The sequence below is a fragment of the Amblyomma mixtum genome, chromosome 3, assembly GCF_055824585.1.
Source record: "Amblyomma mixtum isolate Tamu chromosome 3, ASM5582458v1, whole genome shotgun sequence".
NCBI lineage: Eukaryota > Metazoa > Arthropoda > Arachnida > Ixodida > Ixodidae > Amblyomma > Amblyomma mixtum.
In genome coordinates, this window is record NC_143014.1 from 170893733 (window position 1) to 170918006 (window position 24274).

The 24274-nt window shown below is 45.3% G+C and overlaps 1 protein-coding gene across 2 annotated transcripts in view; it reads left to right on the forward strand.

Annotated features, from left to right (window-relative positions):
- Positions 1-24274, forward strand: part of Ac76E (adenylate cyclase type 2 Ac76E) — a 508349-nt gene that overhangs the window by 392443 nt on the left and 91632 nt on the right. For both annotated transcript variants that reach the window (XM_089581917.1, XM_089581916.1), the window contains one exon: positions 11442-11569. In XM_089581917.1, the coding sequence (XP_089438043.1) occupies positions 11442-11569 (128 nt within the window). The remainder of the gene's footprint in view (positions 1-11441; positions 11570-24274) is intronic.

The window sequence follows — 24274 nt, forward strand, 5'->3', positions numbered from 1 at the left end:
GTTGTCGGAGATCCTTCGGCTGTGACAGTCTTCGCTTCTACGATGAAGTGAAGGCGTGTCACCCAACGAGATTAATCGGCGGTTTAATGCTTAATCGACTACAATCCGAAACTAGCACGTTCTGGGCACGACAAATGCGGGAACTCGTCAAGGTTCTAGCTTGCTCAGCGCTTCCACGTCATTTGTGATGGCTGCAGATTGCGCCCAAATATGGTAACCGCTGCTTCCCTCAGCACAGCTACCTCCTTGCGCCCCCCCCCCCCCCCCCACCCCCTACGTCATTAAGATCTGATTTGGCCATTCGCGCATTTACGCAAACAGGCATGAACAGCACCGCACTTTGCATTCATCATTCGAAACGAGCTCAAGGGGGAAAAAAAGACGACGACGTCTTGACGTCGTGTTTGCTCGTCTTTGCATTGTTCGCTTTCTCTTTTTTTTTTTGAATAAAAATTAACCTCTCGTGAGAAAAGGCTTGAGTTGTTCTCAAGTCTTCACAAGTTTAATTACGAATTCCTAGAAGTTCTCTCTCTGAAGGAGTAATTAGTTTTTACTTCAAGGTTTTCTTCTCTCTTTTTGAGCGCAACTCAGAAGTTCTACTCTAATGATCAATTATGGTAAAATGAGGAAAAACCCGCACTAAACCTGCGAAACTAAACGCGAAAACTGCAAAGGACTAATGTGGAAGAGGAAGATCACAGCGCTGTCAGAAACGTACCTTTACATCCACTCCTTTCTACGCGTCTGTTTCTTTGGAACGGCATTCAGACGAAATGTATTTCTTATATTTATTGTCTCCTCAACAGTTCTAGCGCGAAAAAGTTTGGCTAAAGAAAGTAATTTATCTATGTGTCATAGGATTTAAAAATCGAACCGCATTAGCGCCGTCACTTTAGAAGCAGTTTTGTTTAAGTGTTCAACTGAGAGTGGTGTAATGATTGACCGTCGGTCACAGACACTGTGTTTAATGTGGGGAGTTATTTAAATATGGTGGAGTTTTTTTTAAGCCCGGTGCTCCGGATTGGCCTACCACTGCTGAGACTCTCCATAAAAGCGATGATTGCCAGTGGTTGTTTGGAATATTGCGAGAGCTATTCGAGGGTGTGACTTAAAAAAGGGAAACAAGCAATAATCTCCTTGGCCCGATTCTACATTTCCTAATGTAACAGACCATTATTTAGGTGGGAGAGAAAAAGAACAGAAAAAGTTTAGTAGGCCGATTTCAGGATGAGCATTTCGGTATCACCGTTGCAAAAGCAGTGGCCCGATAAAAGTTAACAGTCATGCTTGTTTTTCACAAGTAGGGCAACGCCTCTTCCTCGTGTCGCTGTGCGGTTGATATTGCCTCCTGGTGGTTTCAAGTGACGCCCGAAAGACGACGAAGTTGGATACGCTCTCGCGCTTTTCGGTCTGGGGCTTGCAGGAGACATAACTTGACTCTATTCTCTCTCTCTCTGTCTGCCCTTTTACCTTTTGTGTACTCCCCTGTTTTCGTGACAATATAAAAAGAATTATACCCTCGTATTCGCAGAGAATCACTATCGTTGACGGTACCATGTTTCGGTTAGGAAGATGATGTCAAACAAGATTGTTCAATTTGCTATAAAAAAAACGGGTCAACTGATCAGCCTTATTTACGGTTGGCTGCATGTTAAAATGTATTAGCATCAACTGCTTATTTGCATCTGGGACAACATGTTTACTAAACTGTGAAGATGTCAAAAAAAATAATGCTATTCGTACCACCCTCCAGAGGCGAGAAAAGAGCGAACAAGTCATATGTGAAGAAAAATGACGTCAGAATACGTCATTTTTAGCAAATCGATTTGAGAGCTTATCGGAATGGTATCGGAAAATTCTGTTTGGAGAGCAAGTATACTGCCGTTTTTTGTCCACACATACTTCCAAGAGATTTCATTTAGTGCGAAAGCAATAATCCGGACGTTCAGAGCCTAGCAAAAACGTCTCTTGTTGATGTTTGTGCCGCAAAATAATCAGAAAGAAAAATAAAGAAAAAATCGCATCACTATCCACGACTGGGAGTCGAACCCGTGGCAACGCAGAGAGATAAGCTTCAAAGGCCGCTGGGCGAGAGCTATCGACGTAGTTTTTTCTTTATTGCATGGAAATAGTGTCGAAAATAAAAATAAAAAATCGATGTTTACGCCACAAAACACAAGGTTGTGTAATGCGAGCCCACCATACCCCAGCACGTCCCCACCTACCCAAACATCGAAAGTCTGGGAGGCACACACATGCATCCAGATAGAGGAGCCAGGCTTTTCCAGGGAAGCATATACTCCCCGCACCAAAGTGCACTGCTCACGGAACAAAGATTTCGATGACCGCGGTGATTCGGCGTGGCAGCCCATCATACGGCGTTTCCAGAGACAAAATAGCCCCATCAACATAAATAGATCAAATGGCACAACATATTTTTATCAGTAGGCAAAAAACGGATACTGTAGGGTGTGATTTCAATGTCCTTCTTAAGCGTTCGCTGTAATATGTTCAAGAGCCGAACACACTTCGCGTTGAACTGCAGCTGATGATGATGATGATGATGATGATGATGATGATGTCCTCGGGCTGAATGGCACATACCCACGGCGGGGGATGAACTGCAGCTAACTCTCGCACTGTGCATTGCAGAGCGTCGTCTTCATCAATTTCCGTCTGCGGCGTGAAAGCTCCGCCCCGAGGCACTGCCCACTGATTGTCGTCTTCTGCGCAGCACAAATTCGTGCTGTCGCACTGCAATTTTTCGCACTGAAACATACACTGTAATTTTTTAATTATTTTCCCTCTGAACTGCGGCGCCAAGAAGACGTTTGTTGTTCGGTGTCAAATATTTATTGACGTAGGTGCGTTGTTCTGGCCCTGTATATCCAATAAGTAATTGGTAGGTTTGCCTTCTTTGCTGCCTCAAGAAAATGGTTTCGCTTCGATCGGGTCATGAATCTGAATAATAGATTGACATCATTACTCTTTTCGCGCTACGAGCGATGTCAATGTCGGTTGGGTCGAGAGGAACATGGGTGACTTGCGCAATTTGCAACGACATTTCAGCCGCTCTGTCTCTGCCGGTGAGTGGCAGTTATTTCCACATTGTTCAGCTGGCTCTATTGTTCTACCTCGGCAGTTCTGCCTTCATCTTTATTTATCCTCTCAGAAAGGTTCTTGTTTTCTTGCCTTAGATTAGCGCGACCCTTCATTGTCCCCTTTACTTCAGCAGTCAAAGCTTACAGCTGTATATTAGGGAGTTTTTGAAGTCATCAGTAAAATCGGAGGAAAATTTTATGCTTTGGGTCACTGCCAGCATTTCGGCGCGCATTTCGCGTTTGAGGTCTCCAGTGGCCTTCATAAGGCTGGAAGAAGTATCAGGCAGGGTGAGGAAAATGCTACAAGACAGTCACCAAGTCGGCAGTGGCAAATAATGGAAAATTCACCGTGTAGAGATAAACATGTAGACACAGGTGCACTCATCTACAGGGCGCAAAGAAATAGCATGGATGCAGTTAGTTGCCAGCACAGCGTGCAACTGCGGACTGCCGAGGGAGGCTTAGGTACCGGACTGTTGTTTGTCTCTTCTAAAGCTTCAATATATCACTTGCGAACAATTGGTTAACTGCAAAATTGGTCATATATATTATTTCGTTTTCGCATCGTCAAACGACTACTCCATGGCAAGGCTTTAACGCGAGGGCTTGTCGAATCTTGCCTTGTGTGCGGTACCGCTGTGTGCATTCATACATCCACATGGAAATTACATCACAACTTTCTAGGCATGTGTTTACTTCAGGACTAAAAAGAAGGAAAACAAGCTTTCTCTGGGCAGCCCCACGGTGCAAGTGGAATCGCAAATGTAATCTAGTTTCTGCTGTCCACTCGCCCGTTTTTTTTTTTAATTTTTGTTAGCCAATTCTGATGCTATTTATCTTTGTGCTAGGTATTTACAGATGACGCTAGCATCGTCATGCGCATTCTTTTATGTATCGACTTACCCTACAGCAAACGTTCCGAATGAATTTTAGCGAAAGGAAATCCAAGACAATCACACAGACGCTCTGGGCAATCACTGATGCATGGCGACCCACTTGATTCCAGATGGCGGAAAACGTGCGGAAGGATGTGGAAATCGAAAGCTTTCACAGCGGCGAGACTGTTTTCTGAAACGGAACTGACTTATTGAATTCCGCGGAATGACGTTTGAAATATGTAATGCCCATTGTGGCTCTTATTTGGCCTCACAGCCTGAAACACAAAGTTCGTAAGGGATCAATACGCAATTCCAAGTGAGCGATGGAAAACAGGTGCGCGTTGTTGCTGAAATATAAACTTTTTTCTGCCTATTTTTATCACCATTGTGCTCTGCATGGATGCAGTTTCTAAGAAGCCAGCGCTCTGCTATCACGCTTTCGTTTTGCGGTGAGCCCGCCCACTTCTATGAAATACGAAGCAGAAACAAAACTTCCAATCTAAGATAACTCAGTCTCCCTTGGTCGCAGCTGTTCATAAATCCAGCCATTACCAAAAGGTTGCTGCCAGAAGTTTCTCATATAGCTAGCACCATTCCATTTCTATTATTCGTCATTTTCTCCCCGTCAGTTCAGATTTTAGGCCTTCACAATGTTTACTAAAAGCCAGCTGTCCCATAGGCTCGTAAACACTCGATTATCACACGGGCTTTGAGAGGCCCCCAAAAGGCTTCCACTTAGCTCAAAGATTTGCAAGAGATTATGCGTTTCCCACAGAGATGGAAATGGATGTCAGAGATGAAAATGTAGCACTATGAAATAGGCAAGTGAATGCTACATGAGCTAAAATTCATGTCTAGAATAACAAAGCCTCTATCTGGTCATGATGTTGCTTAGTACTGCTTGCTAGATACCACATCAACACAAACAAAACTTGCAGCCCGTTGGCTAATTGCGATATATACCACAGGAAAACGCTAACACAGTCGTGGCTGCAGGTCAAACGCGTGTAAAAAATACCATACGAGCAATTGAAGGCCTGGTGACGTTCAGTAATCTGAAAAAAATGTATTTTTATCGATGTATAGTTGTCGGAACACGTTGGATGTTTCGCATGCAGACAAAATAGCCATACATCGGTGTTTTATACCATGCTGGTAATTTTGGACAAGCGCATTTTATAAGAGGAAGTCCTTTATGAACGCAATTTTTTAATATATCGTAAGATTCCACTATAACATATCTCCCCTCGCTCAAGCAATTGAGCGCTGCTTATTTCGGACGAGCATACAGACATGATAGGACAGGTGCTAGAATAATGCAACACTAACTAGTCCCTCAATGTGTTTTATTAATACTCTAGGTAGGCTTGATTTTTGTTTTGCTATCAGTGTTTTTTCCTATCGTCAAAAAGTTCCCCACTGGATTTCGATGGCAGTCTTAACTGTTCGATACTAGCGATAGACAAACTTTAAAAGAAAGATTTGCTACGCATCGGAAGAATAGACATTTGTTTTAAATATTTCTATAAGAGTACCTTCCAATATTCAACAGTTGCCTCACAAATAAAATTGCTGTTCAAGAACTCTGTACTTGGAGTGTTTCATCTAATACCTGCTGCAACTTTTAAAAACAGTCTTTTCGAGCTAGAATAGCGATTTTGCGGCATAGCATTGTAACAGGTGTGATGCATCAGAATACAGTTAATACTTACGTACTAGCACGCTGGAATAGTTAATAGTCGACTTTATAACTCTTGCCGTTAGGCATGTATTCAGTGGACTGTAGCTCACTGTAAGCAATATCCGTATCAGTTTTTAGAATTTCGAAAACGCGATTATCCTCCTCGCCATGGCTCGAAAATTCTAGCAATTTCTCACACCATTGGAAAATCGTATGCCTGCGGAGAACGAACAGAAACTTCGGTCGAAACTTCCTTCAACTCGCGTCAGTCCGTGACGCACGTGTCAGATGATATCCTCTACCCATCCCGCGCTGGAGCAACAAAGTGGCGAGGAGCGACAAGCACCCGGTCAGGCAGGGCAGAGATTGTCACGTGGCACGTACGCCGCGGAGTGACGTGATTGGCCGACGTTGCTGTTTGTACTCCGCAGGCGTGCAATTTCCCAATGGTGCGAGAATTTGCCCGAATTTGTTGGCCTACGGCGGTGAGGGTAATCGCGCTTTCGAAATTCTAAAATCTGACATGGATGTTACTGACACTGTGTAACAAGCCTCCCTAGAAATAAGAAGCCAAACAGTAACACTTAAAAAGTTGACTATTCATTGTTAGTTAACCAGCCTTCTAGTTAGCACATCTTAGCTGTATTGCTATGCACTACACCACTGACAATGCTATGCCGAAAAATCGCTCTTTATTGATTTCCTGAAACTAGCCAGCCAGAGTACTGCTAGCGCAATTCGTGTACCTTCCGACCAAAGTAATGGAACTTGAATAGTACTGTTCTAGAGCGAAGGCAGTGCTTCTTATACATTTCATTAGCCTAAGGCAACACTAGTCCGTAATGGGTCTAACATTCATCAGCGCCCATTGGCCGGGCCTTTTTCTTGTACTCAACACCTGATGAAAAGTTCCCGTATTAAAGTTGCCGTGTAATATCACATGAGTGCTCTGGATCACCTGTAGCGCTCCAGGCGTAGAATCTTCAGAAAAAGACGATACTATGTTCGTAATTTTGCGCTTCCTCGTCGTGTGAGCATGAGTGGAAGTTCATCCACAATTGCATGTCTTAATCTGGCCTCGCAGAGGATATATACTTCGTAAAAACTGCCGTTGAGTCGTTGGTGGACGAGTAGATCAAAGACATTGCTTGATACAGTAACTTTCACGCCGGCTTTTTTCAAAAAATCTCTCAGCGTTTGCATTCTAACGTCTATAACGTTCAGTCAGCGGTTGCGTGCATACATTTAGCTGGTCGGGCGCCGCAAATTGGCCTTGATTACCATTTCTAACGATGCTTGCCCCAACGTCTCTCTGCTCCAAACCACTGGCGCCCCAAATTTTCCAGCGTTTTTCCTTCACTAATCTGGTGCTTACGTCGATATAATTGTGAACTGCAGTGCTACGCTGTTAGACCTGCACATGAACTGGCTCGCTAGGAAGGTTTCATCTTTTGGCGCAATGCAGCACGTCGTCATCTGTCCTTCGAGGAACGCGGTTCGATAGACATACTTTTGTGTCGGTGAATTTTTTTACCAACACTTTTGCCTTTGCTTTGAAAATTTTGTCGTCACTGTTTACTGCTGAATTTCACAACTCGAGAACTTGTATGGCATATGATATGCGAAGTTTAACGTTCAAAATCGAAAAATGGGCCATGGGGAACGCCGCAGTGGAGGGCTCCGAATTAATTTCTACCATATTGTGTTGTGTTAAAGCTGTTTCTCCTCCCTCTGTATGCGACCGACTAGCACGTGTCAGGCGGCGCCTAGCTGGGCGAAGCTCACTCACAGGGAAGCGGAAGTTATGAGGGTAGTGACACCTAGACTTCTGCGCGAATTCTGGCAGCGCAAATCGAGGGTTCTTCTAGTTCAGGACCCAGAAGGGAACGGTAGTGACTGCACTCTTTCGCGACCTCCCGTGGCAGGCGCCCGAGGGTGGCTTTGCCCCAAGAATGCGGCGCGTACGGGAGAACGCATCTTGCACCGCCGACATTCTAGACGCGGGCAGACGCACGCCGCCTGAAATCGCGCCCCTTCCGCAGCCTTGTAAGTCGGCAGCCCTTCTTATGTAGCCTCATCTTTCCGAGGATGATGTTTTGTAGCTAGCTGGCCCACTCTGTGTATTATGTGCATGAACAATAAATAATATTTTAGTGTATGCATGTTAACGCTGTCCCCATCTGTTCCCTCAAGCACGGACTCCTCTGCGGTTAGCCAACGATGATGCCGCCTACGCTGAACTGGGTGTAAGGCCGCCCCAGACCCCTACAATGGCCTCACGTAGGGCGCTATTGTGGCTGTCAGGGGTGGAGTAATTTTGACAGAAGGAATTCTTTGTTCTGTAGCCTGTTTGTAGCTAACTGTCCCTTTGCGCCAGCTCTGACTTTTTCAGCGGGAAAAGGTGGTGCCTCTGAAAGCTACTTGTGTGGCAGACAATGAAGTACTCGCAGTTTAGTACTTGTTCAAATGTATACTTAGTGCAGCTGTATTCTTACGGTCAACTTATTTTGACATGTAAGTTCCGGCTCGCAAAGCTTGCGCAAGCAAGTTTTCGAGCGTTCGTCCTTCGATGAAAATGACCTGAGAGTACGCGCCTCTAGACACACGGATGGGATTTTAATTGTTAATAAAGGTGTCGCTTCCACGAAGTTCTATTATCTTACTATGAGCATATGGACTAGACAGAAGCATTTACTTAACGCTTCGCTTTGCATATAAGGCGCGAAATGTGATGTGCTGGCGAATGCACCCTGTACATATGGACTGAACGCGGTACACCGGGTTCACAGCAGAAACGCATTATAAAGGTTGTTCCTCGGCATATATACGCTCGTAAAAATTTCTGGCGAGCAGGAAATCCAAAAAAAAATAAAGAACGCTCGGCATTACATCAGCATATGTTGTCGGCTTCCTCCAGAAAAGCTGCGCTTTGCATATCTGCTGGCAGTTCGAGATAGCGTTCTCGAGCCATCGGTCGCACTCCCTCAGCAAAAAATATAAATATATAAAGCTACGCGGTTTATATCTTCACGGACTCCAGGCGATAAAGAACAGCCTGCGTCTTCATCTTTCTAGGCTCTGCATCGCGTGTCTCTTGGGAAGCAGAACCGCAATGGAGGCAGATAGTAAGAAGAGAGCATATCGAGATAAATTGCAGTAAAAAAAAAATGACAGACACGTTCTTTTTCTCCGAAAGGTGCCAACGGTGCACTTATGCAATCTCAGCATCTACGCCGCGCGAGACCGCGCTCCCACATGTTACTGGCAGCAGTGCCTGCAGACCACAGACCGAGGAAGAGTGGACGCGCGTTCGCATCGCGAATTCGATGCATTTTCGGAGACGGGCGCCGCACCGGAGCCTGTGCGTGGCCCTGGCGTGGCCCTGGCATGGCGCCAGAGACAGGGAGAAGGGAGAGAGGGGGATAAGGAGGGAGGACTGGACGCGTCGGCCGACGTTCTCCCGCCCTAAATCGTGCCATGTTGTCCCGCCCTGATGCGCCCGTTGCAGTCGTCGTCCGGTTGTCCGAATGCGGCGCGGAGGCAGTGACTCCGGGCCAGCCTTATCTGGCGATTTGGATTTGGGAGCGTACTCCGAAATATTCGCGCGTCGATATTTCACCCCGCTCGGGTGGTGTCGCGTGGCGCCTCGCTCCTCCTCTCCAGCGCTTCCAGAGCTCGTCGATTCTCCAAGCGCGATTTCTATTCGAGTCGCCAGCGACTTGAAATGCGAGCACCTCCGAGTTCGCGAGGAGTGGCCGAGGGCCTCGAGTTACGAGATACGGAGTTCCTCGAAAAGGGGAGCCTGGTGAGGCTGTGGAATTGTACTCGGGCGTTGTCGAGCACTTGCGTTGTCCTGAAACACGAGCCTCGGAAGCCGACTACTATATACTGCGGCAAGTGAGGTTAATTTTGGTGTTTTAATGGTCAACCAACAAAAGCCGGGGTCATCGTCACATGTGTGTGCTTTGGTATTCTATATATATACTTTTTTTCTTGGCTCTTCTGGATTCTTTCTGTCCGGTTTCCATGACTTCAGCTGCGAAAAGAAAAGGAAAGATTCTTCTTTACTTCAACACTCGCAAGAAGAGGAACGGGAGACACACTGTTGATGCCCCGCCGCGGGCTGGGCGTATTGAATAAAACATTTTCTCTGTCTCTCTCAAAATACATATTACACGGAGTCCGAAAGCTCAGTATTAACACAAACACTCGAAGAAGCACGCACAATGCTCCTTATTTAGCTCAGTCCTCTCTTGTCAAGACAAAACATTCTGCACTGCGTTTACCCCCCCTCCCCCCCCCCTCCCCCCCCCCCCCCTGCAGGGGACACTACACGAATAAAAAAAAATACAGAGGGCGCTTACATGCTGTGAAGGCGAAAGCATGGATGTGTCATCGTAGATTATATGTCGTTGGTTGGAATCCCTGTTGGAAGCCAGTTATCCCGTACGAACAAATGGCGCGTCGAAGGACTGGTGGGGATAGAGGCGATTGCTCCTGGTATCTGTTGTGCATGCAGTCATCGCGCTAACCACTTCGGTGGCTAGACAACGGCTGTTGCAACGCCATCTTTTTGGAACCATCTCTCAGCCTCAACAACGATGGTCGCTGACGGAACCTCGTCTAATGGGGCTAGTAAGGCGTTCGCCTTAAAAAGAATTGTAGGAACGACGCGAAGGAATCGTGTACAGCGAGAGGTCAAGCAAAGCCGATAGTCGTGGCAGTCTGACTTACTGCATAACCACCGCGCGACAGACGAGACACAGAATAAATGACAAAACGCAGCGCTGTGTTCCGTCCTTTCTTCTGTCTCGTTCGTCGCACCATAGTTATGAAATACCGTTACCAACTATCCCAACAACTTGTCTTGGCTGGCTTACTGCTTCACTCTTTTTGAGCAGCGACCTCCTGTGGCGGGTGAATGGCGAGGGGGCTAGGAGGAAACGAAAACCGCAGTACCCGCCTCAAGGTGGACATCCGTACCGAGTAGTGATGGACTAAAAACATTATGCTGTCGGTACCAGCGAAAAAAGAAAAGCCCTCACAGGTGTGCCCCACAAAAAAAATCCTAGCTTTGTTTATGGATGCTTTTGAAAACCGCAGACACGATGGCCGCAGCAAGAAACATGCCTTGTAGCAGCCCCATTCTATATTTTGGAGCGCGTTATTATTTAAATGAATACGTGGCCTGACGTCAGGTTACCCTTGCGTTCCACTCTTCCTGGCAGGCACTATACAGAGGTTGTGTCCCAAGCGACCCAGTGGCTTGAGACGGAAATCTTCTGTTTTTTTTTTTTTTTTGCATCCTACACTTTGTCGTGAAATTTTTCTGCAAGTACAGTGCTAAGTTTCGGAAATTACGATATTCTTGCTTAGTCAGTACGCCTAAAACTCACTTTGGATGGCAATAATGGTGGGCTTGTTGGGCTCTAAAAACACGCTTTAGAGATTTTAATAAGAATTATGCATACAGTGTCGTAAATTAGTAAAGTTAGTCTAACAGTTTTAACACGAGGTGACGTTCGCCGATTCCTTCGAAAACTTTAAGCAACACCATCAACTTAGTGCTCACGCGCTGTTCATTGTAATTTATGCTTCTGAGGATTCGACGCGTACAATTGGTCCTGATTGCTCATCTCCCTTGTGCTGTTTTCACTTAGAGCGTCTGAAAGGCGGAGGTGCCTTTGTTTTGTGTTTTTCCTCTTCTCTGTTCACTTGATGGTCGCTCATGTGAGCGTGAACCCGTATCAGCCACCCCAATGGAGCCGTGGTCTTTTGCAGGAGAACCACTGCATGCGGATCAAGATCCTTGGTGACTGCTACTACTGCGTGTCGGGACTTCCAGTGTCCCGGCCAAGCCACGCCTACAACTGCGTCAGGATGGGCCTCCAGATGATCGAGGCCATAAGGTGGGTGGGCGCTTTTTCGCCTACTGTGCCAAACGGGCTCCCTACTTTAACTCATCAGCTATCAGAGGGAGGCCTTAGGGAGTGGCTTTCAAACGGCAGCAGTATGTTGCACCTAAAAAGTGCGCACAGCATCCTGCGTTCTGAAAGGGACAGTGCAAATCGGTCATGTACTCACACGCAGCCAGGAGTCTACGTGCATTGTAAGACTGCTTCACTGAGCGCCATTTTCCGAAAACAAGGTCCGGCATGTGAAAAGGCAAAGGCGAAGAGCTCTTGAAGAGTCGTAGTGGTATTACTTCCTTTACGTGGGAAAAGTTATCTTGCTGAAAGTTTTGAAGAAAAGGGGTTTTGGAGCGAAGAAGCTTACGCTTTTCTTAGTTGAAGCATGAATGATCTGTGACAGCGTAAGCAGTGGTCAACGATGATTCATCTATAATCAATCGTTTAGAAGCAGCATCAGGACGGAGGAGGAACATTCCGGCACAAGGTGGGCCATGCCCTTCAAAACAGTCAGCGTCTGCTTATATGCCTTACCTTTCCTCCCAATAAGTTTCTACTGAATAATAATCGACACGCACCGCAATATAATGAAATGACATGTGGTACAAACTAGCTTAGTGAATAACTGAGGCACATACCTCAGATTTATAATGACTAAGCACACCTTAAGTAATTTTGATATCAAAGCAATAATAAATAAAATGGGTTAGTGAGTCACAAGTAGGCTAAGTCGCCGAGGCTGTTAATGAGCGGGACAGACAAGTTTATCAAGCCTTCTTGACCTCTTTTCGATCCCGGAGCCCAGCGCTATTTAAACCAAAACGAGGAGCTAAGGAAAGGGGTCACGAAGGCGCCTTTTTCTCAGATAAATAGCAGAAAGACTGCTCTTTTGAAGCCTCTTCATTCATTGCATGCTCTTTTACCGGTCCCAGTTTCAGTAAAGTTGTTTTTGTTTTATCTCCGCAAAAACATGGCACATGCTTAGAGTGGGATTGAGCACACAGTGGATCCAAAGCCTAAAATTACATTGGAGGCTTTAGACGAAAGGCACAGAGAAAAATTTATAACAGAAAATATTAACAATATATTAGCGAAAAAAAAATTGACAAGAATTCCTTCAAAATTTCACGCTAGAGTAAGTTAAAAGAGAGCGATGTAAAGAAGTGAGGACAGTGAACACAGTAAAGTTGACGTTTGCAGTTTTTTTTTCTGCTGTTGACCGAGAAAAACCTTGCTGCGAAGCTTTAGAGAGCGCCGAAGCTTCCTGAGACAGCTCTTGGCAGCGCGGGGCGTTATTAAACGCAACGAGTGCCTCTTGGGCAGCCCCGTCCTCAGCTCTCAGCCTTACTGCTTTAACATCATTACCCGCGTGAATTATTTATGAGGTGCCCCAAGCGTCACGTAGCGTTTTGCCACCGAGCCCATCGCGGGGCATAAACGTGTTGCTTCCCGCGTAGCTGTGAGGTGTGCAGAGTCCTTTTTTCGTTGCCGTCTTCATCGCTTCCGCGCCCACGCGCTCAACGCGTAGGCGTGTGACTTTCCAGGGACCGTGTCGCTGCAGGGTGGGCGCGCGCAACTGTGCCTGTTTAGTAATAAAGGCGCCGTAAACGGCGGGGCCGCTGCGCTACGCGCGGAAGCGACTAATAAGGTTACGTCTCGAGCTAAACAAGCTCCGTTGGTCGCGCGTGCTTGCTGTAAATTCTGAATTACGAGAGCCATGCGAGACACCTCAAGAGCAGTATATATTATATACACATATATAAAAAAATAATCTGGGAACCGAAATGTTTGTGGAATGAAATAATAAAAATGAGGGGACGTACTCGTATACTGATGAACCTAATACTTGGCCGCTTGACGTGTCCAGAGCTAATGACCGCTAGGTGGATCTTGGGCGCCAGGAAATGACGAGATGCAAAACAAAAGAGGAGTGGGGCACGCTACAGAGTCTGGGCACAAAAATAAAAGAGGATTAGAACCAGTGTATTAGATTGGCACCTCAGATCTTAGTTACGAAGTGCCCGATGAAGTAGAGGCCGGTCGCAGACCGTTGTAGTGGCTCTTCGCTGGCTGAGCAGGTCAAAGATAAGGGCATCTACTAGGAATCGGATTTTCGCTGGTGTCTGCGAGGTTTTAAAGTCCACAGCTCTTCGTTCAGGTTCTGCTGCGACCTTATGCGTCCTCTCTCGGCCCTCATCAGCGCTCCATCAGCAATTGTTCCTTGAATATTGCATTTATTTTCCCTCTCCCCACTCTAGTGGATAACCGATCGATTGTCGAAGCATTCCTTTTCAATCACTGCTTTTTTTATTATAGAATGCCCCACGATTCATGTCCATCGCCTCATTTGTTTTTTGATCATTTATATCTTATAATTTTAATCGTCATGCCCGCTCTTACTCCCTGTGCCCATGACACGCGTCTTATTTTCCACCCCAGTTCAAACAGAAGGTGATGGCTAGTGAAAGTTCCTCCGCCTTGACAAAACCCTCCTCGGTAGTCTGGGACAGTTGTGTGCAGCTGAAGTATATGCTGCCGATCCTGTTAGCTGAGTATGTCTGGCGGCGTTGTTTCGCATCAGAGTGCTTCATGTTTTAATTATCCGCGTACTGATTTGCATAACCAGGCAGCCCCAGGAGCTCGCAGTGGCGTAGCAAAGAAATTTATACATTTTTGCCACAATCTCAACTTCACTGCGGTAGCTGCTAAGCTGTGAGGCTGAACCGCGCAACGAGACATTGTGCAACCATTTTCGACCTGGCATAAACGAATCACTGAGCGTTCAGCCCATTACATGACTAACTGACTTAAGTGGCCGCAAACTTAACTTGTCGCCACGCTAACCTGGCACCGAAAATATAACAAAGCCATTCGTCTTTAGGGCAAAGTAAATTACGAGATGATAAATAATGAACTTAACGCCTTTTTCGAAGCTTTTGTGCCAAGTTTGTATTCTCTATGTACTCATGAGAGTTTGTTACAGTTAGAAAATAATGTAGATAGTCCAATTAATTAATTAATCAATTAATTCCGCAATTAAGCTCTCGTGCTAACTCACGGAAATTTTGGTTTAATAAAATTCTTTAAGGGTTGAAAACAAAAAGAAGCTTCTCTTCTTCTCAGCCAAGTGTGAGCCGCAGTGTCGCATAAGCAAAGTAAAGCACGGACAAAAAAGTATCTAACCGCTATTCATGACGCGAACCACACTTTTATTAAAGTCAGATCTACCTATTGTCATCAATGACCCCGTAAAATTGTAAGAAGCTGTAAGCCGGCATCATATTCGCTCGATCGCACTCGCAGATAAATCTGGCACAGTTATCATTGAGACTGAGCGCACTACAAAGTTTAACGCCGCCTTCTCGTGCGTCTTTATAAAACTTAAAGGGCAATTCCAATACAACCTTCGAAGACAGAGCATGATATGCCACAGGTCAAATTCTTCTAATTGAGCATTTCTTCCTTTATTAGAAACAAGAAACTACCATATTCATCGCGTATTCACAGTATATTAATTAGAAACTTTTAAAGGATATTAGGAATGTTCGTGCCGAATTCTTGTGCATTTTTCAGTCACTGCCGTCTGGACAACTATTGTAAAAGCGGACAGGTTGTTCCAGTCTAAAAATCGGGCATCAAAAATTTGTTACTAAGTTGCCGTCCTATTTCCTTTACTATAGTGTGTCCTGCAAAAACAGAGCGCGTCATGTACGCCCAGTCCAGCTTTCTCGACTCGAATCAATCGTTTCTATTATGTACAACACGGATTTCGAATGAGTTTCTTATAATAAACGCAGCTGGCCATATGTGTTCACGATCTGCATTCTAATTTTGGCTCTAGCCAATATACAGACCGACGCCATTTTCCGGGACTTTGCGAAAGCATTCTGTAAGGCACCACAAGTGTTTTCAAATAAAACTTTCCCGTTTCAGAAATTCCCTCCGATGACTCAAAATGGATTCAAGAATTCCTAGCAATCCGCTTGCAAAACCGAAAGTTGGGCAAGTCGGATAACGTTCATGATGTAACAATAGCGCAAAATAGCGCTTGTCTGCGTCGTTTCCTTTTCGTCCCTCGTGTTCCTTGTGCGCTATTGTTACATCATAATCCGCCTGCAGTTTGTTATTCGTACCAATCACAATTCCAGTGCCCTACCAGGAACGTCAGGCGTTCCTGAAGGGTCTGTACTCAGTCCGCTTTTATTTTCAATATATACTAATTACTTACCGACCAATCCATGTTGTAATATTCACATGCCCGCCGGCGACTGCAGTGTTTATCCCACAGTTGCTAATGTATCCGACCACATATCTCTTCAAGACGAACTTAACCGCATTCTGGAATGGTATGACTATTGATTAAGGTTGGTTGGTTTATGGGGTTTAACGTCCCAAAGCGACTAAGGCTATGAGAGACGCCGTAGTGAAGGGCTCCGGAAATTTCGACCACCTGGGGTTCTTTAACGTGCACTGACATCGCACAGTACACGGGCCTCGAATTTCTCCTCCAAAGAAATTCAGCCGCCGCGGCCGGGATCGAACCCGCGTCTTCCGGGCCAGCAGCCGAGCACCATAGCCACTGAGCCACCGCGGCGGCACTATTGATTAAGTGAACTCAGTCACGATAAATGTAAGCTCCTGGCACCACTTTAACTGCCTTGATTTCTAATACGGAATCGCAAATGACAATATAGCGCAGGCGTAGCAAAATGTCAGCGGCCGCATTGTTACTGAAAATAATCAGAAGGAGCATGCAAAGTTTTAAGTGATAAGCACGAGCAATGGCAGCTTCATTAATCATTTACTTTATCTTTTTCTTTCCGGGAATTCCTCAATCGCTGGGCCTACCTTAAATAAGCTTTCATTGTAATGACTACCTTCCTTCACGTAAAAAACAGGAGGAAAATACGCACGATCAGATTTGTGTCCAGAGTAGGAAACCTTTTCTCGAGAATCAAAATCAGCGTACTCTGCCAGAAACCGCGACACCTGCTGAACGCACGCCCCCAGAACGGGGCAATAAGGGCTCGTCATTAAATCTACGGGAAAAAAGGTTTACTTTTGTTGTAAAAATGCGCCACTTTCATGTCACGTAGGGCAAGCTCTGACAGTTTCCCTGTGGCGCTGCATTATGGGGAGCAGCAGTATTAGGAAGCAGCGATGTCATGAACATTATTCCTTGAAAGCTGCTTTTTTTCTCTCCGCTTTTTCCTAAAATGCAATGCAAAGTCGTGCTGTCATTTTACTTCCCTTTCCATTTGATGTCTAAATCTCTTGTTTTTTTTCTGCACCACCATTTCGATTCACTTCGCATGTCATAACTCCTTTCCTTTATTCGTTTGTTTTCCAAAAGAGGCAAGACCATTTCCCTTCTGAGTGATCTACTTTGCGTTCGTTGCTGGCGTAAGGCCCTTTCTTTCGTAAGAAAAAGTCGGCTGAGTATGTAAGAGTAAGCCTAAGCCAAAACTAAAGTAATGAAAAGTAAACAAGACCCATCCTTTCAACTTATTTCAGTGGCGAACTGTCGCAAAATCCCGGCCAGAACCCAAGATGCGGAATGATCCGATTGAGCCACAGCGTCAGCTCCTATCGCACATCTCGTTAACGCACTGCACGTTTCAACCAAACGGCGAGAAAGCTGCGCTCGCATACCGGAGTGGGGTTTTATAAAGCAGAACGAAGAAGCTCGCTCAACATGTTCTAGTGCTTGAGGCCTCAGAACGCAGATTTTTTTTTCATCCCCAATATTTTATACCTCGTGACGAAGAACCAGTTAACCTTCCTTAAGTGGTGCATCTTGATCTTAATTAGATAAGAAAAGTATAACAAATCCCTTCTACTTCCGTCAAAACCAAGTCGTTTTGTTCTTCGTCGTAGGCCTGTGAGGCACTGTACCGCCGTTATCATCAAGATCTCCCAGTCAGCATGCCGAATGATAAAAATGAAGTAAAAGTGAACGATAAGAAATCTTTAAACAGAAAATAGTTTGTATACAATCAAAACAATAACTCCACTCTTTTCTTTGCGTTAAGGGCAGCTTTCATTAACGATGTTTACCCTGCAGAAACGAAGCCCGCCCATATCAAATAGCTATGCCTCCGGATCTGTCTCTTCGATTAGTCACCCCTCTTCAAGTCTGTTAATTTGTAGTACCTCATTATCAGAACTTTGACAAGTCAATTTTTCCTTGCTTTATGTTACGGTGTTTTGTTATTACAGTAATTTGCACGTCATTTGTTATTAAATAGATGTACGTTGCTGTCTGCTGAAGCTTACGTTAATGGGGAAGCTTGTTTCCCTTCCAGTGCTCAAGCTTGCTGGTTGCATTGGCACCCACTGGCTTAGAACCATAGCAATTGTGCTCCTGCAGATAAATCAAAATAAGCTACAGAAAACAGTGAATTTGCAGCATTTTCGCAGCATAATGAGTGGCCTAAGAACTAACTCCAAAATGACAACTCGGCAAGGGGGACCACTGAAAAACGAACTGGCGTTTTCGTGCGCCGCCTGTTGGCATGCACCCGGTAAAGCTAGTCATAGCGTGAAAGCTGCTCTGAAAAGCCACGAAAAACTGTAAAGTACCCAGGAAAAGCTTCTCAATCCCCGCTTTCCTTCTGTCGCCATGGGTTGCTGTGGGCATACATAAATGATGCGACACCACTGCCCAGCGAGTAATCATGCTTTGCTTTCGACACTCCGACTTTTTTTTTTTTTACTTAGAAAACTCTTGCAGGTAGTATGTCTCTCGGACCTGTTGGAGATCTGCAAGACCGAAGTCGCTAAAGTTAATCTAGGGGAAAGTACTCGAAGGGAGCGAACTGGGATGAGGAGGACAGATTAGGTGCTAGTGAAAGAAACAGTGCAATGAGAACATGGAAGTGCAAGGTAAAGAGGGGGCGGATAGTTAGAGTTGGCAAAGAGACAGGAGGAGGAGGAGCGGCGAAAGGAAAGAAAAGTCTGGCTAAGGTTCATATCTTGCTCGTACGAGCCCGAGTTGGCTCCTGCAGGTAACTTCCGCGTCCGACAGGTTGCTTAATTGGTCCCCGCTTTGCTCGTTGTTTCAGGCGCACATGCAAGAAAGCTACGAAATGCACACTTCATCCGGATCCTGAGGATTTAGCTCGGGGTTCCGGAACGACCGGAACCCCGGGTGAATTTACAGGAGAATAAATTTTTATTAACCACTACCTTTTCCGCAAAAAAAAAGAATCCAAACTCCCCTGTTTTTCTGAAAGGATTCCTAGATATTCCTGGTTTGTTTGATCTCAGCTAAATGGCTACTGTTCCGACACGTGAGATTACTTGTTCTATCTTGTTTTGACAATGAAACCAAGTGACGTTCTTGTTCGTGTCCTAGATAGTCTTAGTAATCTCAATGTTTTACGCTGTGAATTTTCTTTGAAAGCAGTGAAACCAAACGACGCTGGGAGTAACCAGTAAATTCTCCTTAAATACAGAAAATTATATTCGATTTGAAGAGATCGAACGTGTATACAATGCTTAGAGAATTGCCATTATTTTCATTGCGGTTTCTGCGATCGTATTTTTTTTACAGCATCGCAAGCGAGAACAGGCGCATAATCAAAACAAAGCTAACTCAAGTGAAGGAAAAGAACATTCGAAAAATTGTAATCACTGCAACTACTCAGAACTCATGGTCACATAAAACAACATGGAAAGTTGGGCGAGGCGGTATACGTTCATGACGAAAAATAGCGAAACAGAACATGACGGACGAACACGACGATACAGACAAGCGGCTGTCTCCGTCGTCTTGTCCCTCCTTCGTGTTTTCTCGGCGCTGTTTTTACTCATGGTTCACTTCCCATGTGAAACGTTGCATTAACAAAACAAAAGTGGCTCAACTCGAAAGCAAAGCTAACCGGCTCTGATTATGATTGTCCGCGCTATAAAAGCAGTCCAAAGAATGTAAATTCGCAATTCAAGCAGAAAATCATATTTTATAATGATGATATACCAAATCTATTAATAAATGACAGCAAAAAATTTTGGAACGTTGTTAATCGAAAGAATTCATCTAACGCCATGTAAAATAGTAAAGGCGACTGTGTCCTCTCACCATCAGAGACGGCAGCTGAATTCAATTCTTATTTGGTTCTGCATTTGCAATCGAAAATCCATTGTCACCGAACTTAACATGGGACTCCCTGAATTCTTTTATGGACATTACTATTATTACCTCCAAAGGGACTGTAGCTTCCATCTATCGCCTCGCTCCTAACTTGGCTCCAGGCCCTGGCGGCATGTGTGCAAAGTTATTAAAGATGACAAAACGAGTCATATGTATATGTAAAACCAGTCATACGTAGCCGCCTTATTTCGGCAATCAGCAGAAACGGCTCATGTACCCAATGACTAGAAATTAGCTAAGGTAACCCCCATTCTTAAATCCGCTAATTATTCTCATCTTCCTAATTACGGGTCCATTTCCCTCGCAAGCATTCCTTGCAAGCACCTAGAACATATTGTATCATCATCAACTATGAAGTGCCTAACGCAGCAAAACTGATTTTTGTTTAGCCAGGATGGTTTCCGATGTAATCGAACTGAAAACTGATCTCTATTTAGCAGTGCATGCTTCAATACCAATTGATGCCATAATCATTCACTTTTAAAAACCTTTCAATCAAGTGCCGCATAAATGGTTAATAGTCAAGAATAACGGCTTAAATATGAACAGTGATGTTGTTCTGTGGATTACACATCTTCTAACAGATCGTTATGACTCTGTTTCCATAGGTGGCATGAGTTCCTCTTTGGCTCATGCAAGAAATGGGGTGCCGCACTGCGCAATGCTCGGGCCCATTCTTTTTCTAATATGCAGGGTGTTTCACCCAAGATCACCCAAGACTTTACACAATTCTTAAAAATAGCCTTTATGAGTTAGAAGAGCGCTTTTTCCGGCATAGCATTGTCAGCGGTGTAGGGCATCAGAATACAGCTAAGATGAGCCAACTAGCTGGTTGGATGACTAGTATTGAATAGTTAACTTTTTAACCATTAATGATAGGCTCCTTAATTATTGAGAGGCGCATAACCCACCTTCAGTAATATCCATATCTGTTTTTAGAATTTCGAAATCGCGTTTGCCGTCGGCGCTGTGGCCCAACAAATTTTGGCTACATCGCGCCAAAATACACGCTCTTTCAGGCAAAGCAACCTCTCCAGTGCACGCAAATCCTCGAAATAGCCGAAACTTATTGGTCCACAGTGCCGAGGGTAACCGCGTTTTCGAAATTCTAAAAACTGATGTGGATATTACATACGGTGGGCTACACGCCTCTCAATAGTAAGAAGCCTTTCATCAGTAGTTAAAAAGTTAACTATTGAATATTAGTTAACCAGCCTGCTAGTTAGCACGTCTTAGCTGTATTCTGGTGTACTACACCGCTGATAATGCTATGCCGAAAAAAGCGCTCTTCTAACTCAAAAAGCCCATTTTTAAAAATTGTGTAAAGTCTTAGGTGAAACACCCTGTATAATAATGACATTATTAATAACTTTTACTCCCATATAAGTTCATTTTCAGACTATTGTGTCATATTCAGGAAGGTAAATGAGCCTTCGGATGAAGCTTCTTTACAGTGAGACTTTAATTAACTAGCGTCGTGTCGCGAATGTTGGCAAATGGAAGTTAACGTTAGAGACAAAGTATAAGGGGTTTATCACAAAAACAAACGCAATGTCATACAAAACACTTGTTCGTCCGGAAACAGATTTATTAATCTAGAATCCCCATCAGGCGCGCTTAGCAATAAATTAGAATCATTTCAGAATAAAGGTGCCCCGTTTATCACAAGAAATTTTAAAGCGAAAGCTTTACTAGGCTAGCGGCGCCGATTTCGCTGTATCTGCACGAATGACCTTGGACGGGAGGAGCGTATCTGCGTAAGTAACCACGTGACGTACCACGTGACTCGCAGCAGCTGCAGCCGCGAGCTCCGCCGTCGTCGCGGCGCTGCGCGCTGCCTATCCAGTGTCTGGCTATGGACGAAGCAAGTCAGCCGGAGCAGACGTCCTCGAGAGTGGGTACTCGCAGACATCGGACCGAGTCTGATCATCCGGTTGACATTGCCAACCGTGCGAGGGACTTAGCAATCGACAGGAAGCGTGAACGCGCTAAATGGGCAGCCGAAACCGATGAAGAGCGGGAGCTTCGAAAGCAGAGGAGATGCGTATAACTGGTCCCCTGGGACAGTGGACACCTCAGTCGCGCATTTAGCTACTTGGCGGTAGTGACACATGTGCGCTGTGTGCGTTGGCATTGACAGCGTTGTGGCAGAAACGCGGCACTGAAGCTATAGGCCATCGGCATTCATTGCGTTCATTGCCGTTGTAGACTCCGATGATTTTGAGGAAAGGAAGAGCGCATAACTGGCTCCCTGGGTCAGTGGAAGCCTCAATCGCGCTTTGAGGTACGTGGAAAAGGTAAAGAGAGATGTGGGCTGCATGCGTTAGCGCTGACAACGTTGCGGCAGACACGCGGCACTGCAGCAATAAGCTGCAACGTGACTTCGCGCTGGTTATGCAAGCGTGACTTTCACTTGCATAACCAGGGTTAGCTGACCTAAGCCGCGGTCATTTTTTTCACGAAGATCTAGTATTACAGGAAGAAAAAAGTCGCTTACTTTAATCTCTCTGGAAAAACGAAGAGTATGTTCTCATTGTTATGTTTCCATGCACCATCGTTGTTATCCGCCACCCTTATCTAGCCTGCACATCGCGTTTTTCTGCTCCTCAACCACAACTTCAACGATCAGCCCCATATTCGCTTGTACAAACCTAATTCGTTATTCACCGCTCTTTCTCACTATTCATGAAGAAACAACCGTCCGGATAACAATGCATCCGTTAAAAGCCACAATGAATTTATTCGCTTAGCAAATTCAATTTCAGAAAAAGGAAGCACTTGAACTTCTTTATTTCCGGACTTTTAAAAGGCTTTTGATCTCATTTTAACACGGTGTTCTTCTAAGGCAACTTCGCGCCGTGGTGGCTCATTGGTTATGGCACTCGGCTGCTGACCCGAAAGACGCGGGTTCGATCCCGGCCGCGGCGATCGCATTTCCATGGAGGCGAAATGCTAGAGACCCGTGTACTGCACAATGTCAGTGCACGTTAAAGAGCCCGAGGGGGTCGAAATTTCAGGAGCCCTTAACTACGGCGGTTATCATAGCCTGAGTCGCTTTGAGACGTTAAACACCTATAGACCAAACCAAACCAAACGTCAGTAAATCAAGACCTTGCATCTAAAATGGTGACGACCATGGAGTTCCCTGTAGCTAGATTTACATTTACAGGGCGCTGACATAAAACAGACATCAGCGTTTTAATTCCTGGAAATCGTATCCCAAGAGCAGCTGTCATATCACACACAGATGCTCTTGAAACATATGTGTCGTGCAATATGCGTACACCAAAAAGTACACATTTTACATAGCGTGTTACACCGCACTAAAACGAATACAAAGTATTCAACATCACTAATGCTGTCAAGTAAAACCAAACAAGCACATAAAGCTTTACGACAATACTAATAAGATTAATCACTATTTTAGTCACCATATCGACAGCCGCCTATGAGCAGAGAACTGAGGGTTAAAATGTGACGTTGATCCAGCTATAGACCGTTTTCGGTGCGAGGAGAAAGATAGCCTCGAACCGGCGCGCGCGGCGCCCCTTCTCCTGCTCTGATACGCACGGGCGGCACGGTCACCACAGCATGATGCATTGGGGAACGTTCGTGTCCTGCTGTATTTTGCGCGACAAAACAGGTTTACGAGTTTTGGCGCTATGACCATGTATCGAGAGCCGAGTTCTTTAAGTCATCACTCCAGTCAGTCACAACACTTGGATGCTTGTGCAGCTTGTCACCTGCAGACAAGTATGAGGATCAGAAAATCAGCGCAGTGGAAGGAGGTAGTTAAGATAAATAGAAAAAAGACCTCTCCAAATTTTTGTTGCATGCTACATATAACAACAAATGATATGCCACATTACAGCACTGCCGAATGATCAATGTTGTTGCAGCAGCGTTATTACAGCGAGCAAATGGGCCTTGGCAAAAACAAAAGAGCGTGCTGACTGCTTCAGTGGTTAAGCTACCAAAGCCTAAAAGCTTTAGTGAAGACGCGTAGCGTGCTTAATACCCGTGTCTGTACCAGTGTAACCTCTAATCTGACTTTCATTGTTCAGCGCGACAGTTGTTTAGGGCCGCAGCACTTTTCTTTAGTCGAGTGCGGAGGGGACACTTCGTACGAGAAAAAAAAAAAGCGACGAGGCAGCGAGAACGACCGCTGCTCGTTCAATCACTCAATGGCCAAGCCCCCAAGCAAGCGACGGTGACAAACACCACGTCAACTAGCGTAGACGTTGCTTTCGTTCGGTGCCTGCGCGCTCTGGCTTAGTGAACATTCTCGTACCTACCGCCTAGATCTGCGCGTAGGCGAGCATTTATCTCAAAGTCATAACCCGCTGTAGCGCAGAGAGGGCACCGGGGATCAAGCGCCTGAATCTGGCACGACGCGTACCTCGATGAGAAGTGCATTGTAGCACCCGCCCGAAATTGAATTGTATCCGGGTCGGCTTTCACGAAACGAAACCAACACTATGACTAGTCGAACAATAAAGTTCGCGTCTGCACACCAAGTGTACTTAAGCAAAATGAAGTGCGGCTAACGCAAA